Source organism: Carettochelys insculpta, chromosome 1, assembly GCF_033958435.1.
Source record: "Carettochelys insculpta isolate YL-2023 chromosome 1, ASM3395843v1, whole genome shotgun sequence".
Lineage (NCBI taxonomy): Eukaryota > Metazoa > Chordata > Testudines > Carettochelyidae > Carettochelys > Carettochelys insculpta.
Window position 1 is genome coordinate 8,940,999 of NC_134137.1, and position 6,663 is coordinate 8,947,661.

Sequence of the window (6,663 nt, forward strand, 5' to 3'; positions counted from 1 at the left end):
CTGTGTAGACTGAAGGGTGCTACTACTACTACTGCTACTACTACTACTACTACTGACTGTATGGAGAGGAATTCTGAGATCAGAACAGCCACCAATATGGGTCTTTATGGGCCAGCATCCCACCTGGCCCCTGGCTCCCCACAAACACCGTCACTTTGTAACCATTCCTGCCTGCTGCCCTCTCCTCCTTCACCATCCCCTCTCCCATTGCTCCAGGTCTTAGACCCCATCCAATCCTCCCTCTACAGAAGAGAAATCAGTAGCTCATGTTGTCTCGAATGCAGGAATCCAGGGTGGAATGGGTGACAGTGGTCTAAGATTTTCATCACCCCTCTCCTCAATTCTATTCCAGGGTGATAAACTGACCCTTCAGTGGACGAAAACCCTGACGATCCTGGCTCGAAGGTGTGTGCTTTTCACACTGTAAACAATTGGGTTCATCAGGGGTGGGAGCAGAAGGGACATGTAGCCCAGTAGAATACTAAGCAAGGGAGATGATCCCTTCCCAAACCTGTGTATCACAGACAAGCCAATCTCTGGTGTGTAGAAAGACAGGACGGCACAGAGATGGGAGACACAGGTGTTCAAGGCCCTCCGGCACTCCATAGGTGACACAATGCTCAGCACTGTGCGGAGAATCATCACATAGGAGAGGAAGATCAGCAATGAATCCAACCCCATTGTGAACAGTTTGCCAAAAAAGCCATAGATGCTGTTGACTGTGATGTCTGAACAAGCCAGCTTCATGACGTCCTGGTACAGGCAGTAGGAATGGGAGAGGACATTGAATCGACAGTATTGGAACCGTTTCAGGAGAAAGGGGAGTGGGAATACTACGACCACCCCTTTTAGCACAAGCAGCAGGCCCATCTTACATAACCTTGGCAGAGTTAAGATGGAAGCATATCTCAGCGGGTTACAGATGGCAATGAAGCGATCAAAGGACATCAATAAGAGCACGGCAGACTCCGTACACTGAAGCGAGTGGATGAAGAACAGCTGGGCAAAACAAGCATTGAGGCTGATCTCCCTGGAGTTAAACAAATATACACCCAGTATTGTTGGTATGGTGGCTACTGACAAGCCAATATCTGTGACGGCCAACATGGACAGGGAAACGTACATGGGCTCATGGAGGGTTGCGTCTGTTTTTATGAGGAACAGAATGAATGAATTTCCAACTACTGAAATAACATACATTAAGCACAAGGGAATAGAGATCCAGATATGGATGTTTTCCTGCCCAGGTATCCCGGTGAGAAGGAACAGAGCAGAATCGTATCTGGTGTCATTGGCAGCTGGCATAATGTGCAAGGAATGTCGTAGTTCTGGGCATTCCCTTCTGAAAGCAGAAAGGAGAGAAGACTGGTTGTTGTTTAACAAGTCATCTTTCAGCTCTTAGAGCAAGTCCAGAGATTCCCAGGAGCTAAAGGAAGATCAGCCAAAGCACAGACCTAGATTTACACCATGGTTAGAAAAATAGGCACTTCCTGACTGGATGAAACCTTTGTCCATCTAGCCTAGTATCCCGGGCAAGTTCCAGATCCTGCACAAGAATGTGGAAGAAGCCCTGGAATTGGCACCTCTGAGACAGCCTGCTCCCAGGGACAGTTCTCCTCTGACACCCATCATCTGTCTATCTCTCTATCTAGGTAGCTAACTATGGTTGGGGGCATCAGTCAAGAAGCCTCTGAGCCTCTCCAAATCTGTTTTTTTTTTCCAAATGCTCTTTAATGCAGCTGGATTTTCTGGTTGCCGCTATGAACTTCCCATCCCTTTTGAACTCTGCTAAGCTTTTGGACCCATTGTTATCATGTGGCTGGGAGTTCTGCACTATAAGAAGTTCTGTGTGATTTTAGATTTTTGACTTTCCCAAGATGTGTGGCCCACTATATCATGACATGCAAATAAACACCTGGAAGCTCGCTGAGAACATGATTATTGTATTTCTCTGTCCTGCAGCAAAGCTAGTGAACAACTTGTTTTGTTGCCTTATTATATACTTAAGAAAACCCTTCACCTCAAAAATACAAATGATGTGACTTCCTCTTTGTAGCACATGGGGTAAATTCTCAGTGCTGGGTTCTGAAATCAATAACTTCGACTTCAGTGGCATCACACCCTATTTCCATGGCTCAATTTCATCACAACAGAGTTCTCTTACCTTTTTTTGTTTTTAATCTAATGCTCCCAGTAACACACTCTGACAATCAAAATTCCCTCCATTACAAGCTGAAGTGCTTTGCCTGGCCAATGTAGCATGGGTCCACAGAGTTTAATCATGCTACCAATTTCCCTTAATCCTCTGAGCACAAGCATGCTCCCACCATGTACAGGTCTGTGGATATTTGGCAAATTAGACACTGATATAGTTTCTTCAGCTGAGCTGGGGAGGAGTTGGCATCAGAAATGGATAACTAGGGCAGTCACTCGATTTCCATTCATGTCCAGATGCCTGTGCAAGTTATTTTAATAAAGCCTTTCTAACAGATCATAAGCATAAATTACATGCAACTAATATTACACTCCCCGTTCCAGCAGCTCAGTTATACTCATTTGTGAAATATAATCCAGGAACTCTCCTCTCTCATACCGACTTGGAAAGTCCTGTGCAGATATTGCAGAGTCATTGTGCTCATGATTCTGAATGTAAGTGTTACAAACACCTTCCTATCAGTTAACAGGAGAGAGCATCATGCAAGTGTTCGCCAGGAATAAATAAATAAATCAAAATAAACATTACTAGCAGAAACCTATTGCAATCAGTACGTGGAGTACATCTGGAATGCTTTCCAAAGCCATTGAACAGTAAAGTTACCACTGCCTCTTCCTGTAGCAATTTCAAGAACTGTGCAGCTTTGTTTCAATGTACATGCATGTCCTGAAAGTTCGATTTGTAATACAATCTAATGTTTTGGCAAACCTTTTACACATCTGTACTTTAGAACACCCCTGTGAACATATTTTCCTCTGTGATCTTCTTTCAGGTTGAAGGAAGACATAAAACGTATCACCTGTCATCTAAATTTTCTCAGAACCTGAAAAAATCACAACTTTAATTAATTTGCTTGTCAGCAAACAAAGTCAAGCAGCTCCTCTGACCCTGGCTTAGCAGCTGACTAGTCCTTGTTGGGTTCTGTTTTTTCAGTCTGTAGCAGGGATGGGCAACTAGGACCAGCACGTGGGCTATAGGAGTCACCCTTCACTTTGGCGAGTTGCATCAACTCCCCAGCTCACTGGGGTTCCACCAACAGCCCTGCAGTGCCCCAGGTATCTTTAATTCAGGAACCAAACTTTTATCAAGGGAGGTTTAGATTGGACACTAGGAAAAAGTTCCTAAATGTCCGGGTGGCCAAACAGTGGAATAAATTGCCAAGGGATATTGTGGAGTCTTCATCGCTGGAGATATTTAAGAACAGGGTAGATAGATATCTATCAGGGATGGTTAAGACGGTACTTGGTCCTGCCATTGGGGCAGGGGGCTGGACTTGATGGCCTCTCGAGGTCCCTTCCAGTCCTTGTATTCTATGATTCTATAATCTGCTCCTTCCCCGCCCATCAAGAGATGAATGTTGCAAACAGCTGGTTTTCACATTCCATCTCTGGGAGGGTGGAGGAGGAGGCAGGAAGGAGCATGAATCAGCTGATTTGTGACACTCCAAAAGTTCTGGGAGGAGTGAGGGGGAAACGTAGGATGTATGTGGATCCGGAGCCCATTGGCAAGTGGGGAAGCTGGGAGTCTGCAGGCCACAGTGGACCACAGGTTGCCCACCACTGGTCTGTAACCACTGTCTGGAGTAGCACCAGCCAATGCAGTCAGCATATAAAATATTATTCCCTGATCTCTCACTCTCCAGTGCATAGTAACCCCAGCTTCTGTTCTGCAGCCACAAGGCGTGTTTGTGGAAGGGGATTTCAACATTGCACGAGTTTTCATGGAAACGGCTCTTCATTTCCCAGGCAGAGCAGTCTGCTGTGTGCCCTCCTCTCTTTCTCTCTGCTTCTGACCTGTATTCAGGGAAAATGTAGAACCCAGGAAGGGCATTGCGAGAGGTGTGGAGTGGAGCTGCCGTAATGACGCTGTGTGTTAAACCCCATTCCCAGAACGTGTGCTCTATTGGGCTGACTGTCGGGATGTTTGTGTTATAGCTGTATTGGGTTAAACCCATCTGGCTCTTCTTAGTTCAATATCAAGGTGATAGAAAACACCCAGGAAGGGAAGCAACATCTCTCACTGAGAACCTTACACAGCTTGTTTTGCCAGGGCTGGGAGTCTTTCCCCAGGCTGGCCAGAGACTGAGGAGAAGCTCTACAAACTGACAGGCAAACACGCTACTGGGGAAGTCTAAAGACCCCAATCCACGTTCCTGGTAAGCTGTGAACTCATGCAGCTGCCGAGGAGAGATTCAAATGCTTTCCCATTCATTAACAGTGCACTCACTACCAGATTTTTAAATTTCTTATTATGGTGCCCATTCCCACATGCGTCTGAGCACATAAAAACATCCTGCACATGGCTGGAAAAGATAAGAGGGAGCACAACCCTCAGTCTGCCTAGATCTTGCCCTGTGTGGGAGGGCTCATGGCTACAGACACCTGCAGATGGTTGTTTGAAAACCATCTTATTTTCCCACATTGCACTTTAGTCCTGCTGTTCAGGTTAAACAGTATTTTGGCTGAAGAAGGCTGACTGGTTGCTCATCTCACTGATCACAGGCTCCCTAAAAGAAAAACCACAAATGCCGAACCCACTCAGCCCTGCAGTGCAGCACAGGCAACCCTCAGAGAGCTGTAGCCCAGGGCCCAGCCTGAAGGTGGGTGGATTATGGGATTCCTCCCCATGAGAAAAGAGTACGACACAACACATGGGACTGAGAGTCCAGAGCACAGGTAGAGAGGTTTGTGGCCATTTAACTGTGCTTGGTCTCCACGTGGCAGAGATTCTAGAATCCTCGGCTGGTAAGTTAAAAAGCAATATCCCGCTTTGGTCATATTACCGCAGAGGACCACACCTCTGAATTCCCACCTTCACAAACGAGCTAGAATAGAGTCTAGAGTCTAGAATGGCATTTCTGATTAACTTTACAGCAGCAAATAAAGCCCAGGTGATTTGGGAACTAGTCACAGATATTCAGCGGAGTTTCCTCTCACTCAGCCCCTGGTAGGACTGGGCTCTGAGCACATGGCTCCTGTAGAAATGGGACCCATTGAGAATTGAAGAGCAAGAACACTGGGATTTTTACACCCTGCGCCGGCTTTGAGTATCAAATTTCTGTGTAGCTTGAAAGCCCGCTCTTCAGCTTAGGCAGATGTACAGGAGGACTTTCAAAGCTCCCTAGCTCTGCCTGTTGTCCAGACTCTCACTGAGTGACCCCCCGCAGCCCAGCTGAGTCTTCTGCCACTGCACAGAACATCTCCACAAGGACACAGCTGGCAGCCCTTCCCCTGCACTTCACATTTAAATGCCAACGTACCCAATTCCTGCTAGAAGGGGAGCTGCTGACACCAAAGGTTTGCACCCTGAAGGACAAGGAATCATCGGAGAGGTTGCACAGGCAGCAGGCAGTGTGTGTTCAGGGAAGGAGGCATCAGCCTTCATGAAGCATGCTGGCACATTCCCTTGGGGGCCAGTTGGCCATCAGGGAACTTCAGCTGCTTGGCTTTCCATGCACCAGCTTTAACCCTTTCACAGCTGGCAGCAAACTGCAGGAGGCCAAAAGACAGGGGATGGGTGGTGATGCTAAACAACTAAAATAGCTTGTCTGCCCTGCTTCAAGATCCATTTTTGGATTGCGTGCATGACATCACTGTTAGCATGGTTCCAAGCAGTCACATGGCCATCAGGAGGTGGCCAGGTGGTAATAATGATGTCATCACATCTGTGACACTGCTGAAATAAAATAAAATACAGCAGCAATAGTATGAGATCAGCTTTGTCCCAAGCAGCCTCCTGTCCTGCATTAAGAGCCCAGGAGTCAGGCAGGCCACAAAAGAGAAATTCGGCAAGACTCCCAACATGGAAACTTCTCTTGGATCAATCCAAGAGGCAAAACTCCCTTCCCTTTTCCTTAAGATCTGTGTCAAAGGCTGGAGCTCCCGCTACCTTGGGTTTCCCTTTTCATTCTGATCTCACAGAGCTGGAAGGGACCTTCAAAGGTCATTGAGTCCAGTCCCCTGAACTCACAGCAGGACCTACCACCAACCTTGACAGATTTGGCTTTTTAATCTATTTGCCCCAGCTCACTATTTGGCCCCCTCAAGGATTGAGCTCACAATCCTGGGTTTAGCTCAAAAAGCAAAGACAGATTAAAAGACCCAAAGTAAAGTATTTCTTTAAGCTAGTCTTACGATTTTTTTAGTTAGCTCCTGAGTTTGGTCCACCTGAAGTTAGCCGTGCTCCCAATATGAAGAATTTTACATTGACATAGCAACTCTTGGAGACAATGTTTCATTTTTTTTATTCCAGATAATTAACGAGGAGGGAGCAGGTGGCTGCGGACAACAAAGTTAGTGGAAGATCTTATAAATTCTGGCGAATACAAGTGTCATATAGACAAAATATTTTTGTTTCTGGGTAAGTAACAAGTTCCTTTTTGCAAAGTACATGCTACACTTCCTTCTGTGCTGCTGCTGCTGGTGACACTAATTAAGAGTTGGGCTCCT

General features: G+C 46.4%; 1 protein-coding gene across 1 annotated transcript; it reads right to left on the reverse strand.

Annotated features, from left to right (window-relative positions):
- Positions 1–369: 369 nt before the first annotated feature.
- On the reverse strand, positions 370–1,305 carry LOC142003090 (olfactory receptor 51G2-like). The gene has a single exon (XM_074979762.1). It carries the CDS (start codon positions 1,303–1,305, stop codon positions 370–372), a length of 936 nt encoding a protein of 311 aa, XP_074835863.1.
- Positions 1,306–6,663: the final 5,358 nt, after the last annotated feature.

Bases quoted from the DNA above. Each gene is read 5' to 3' on its own strand.
- LOC142003090 (XM_074979762.1), bottom strand. From the start codon at position 1,305: ATGCCAGCTGCCAATGACACCAGATACGATTCTGCTCTGTTCCTTCTC.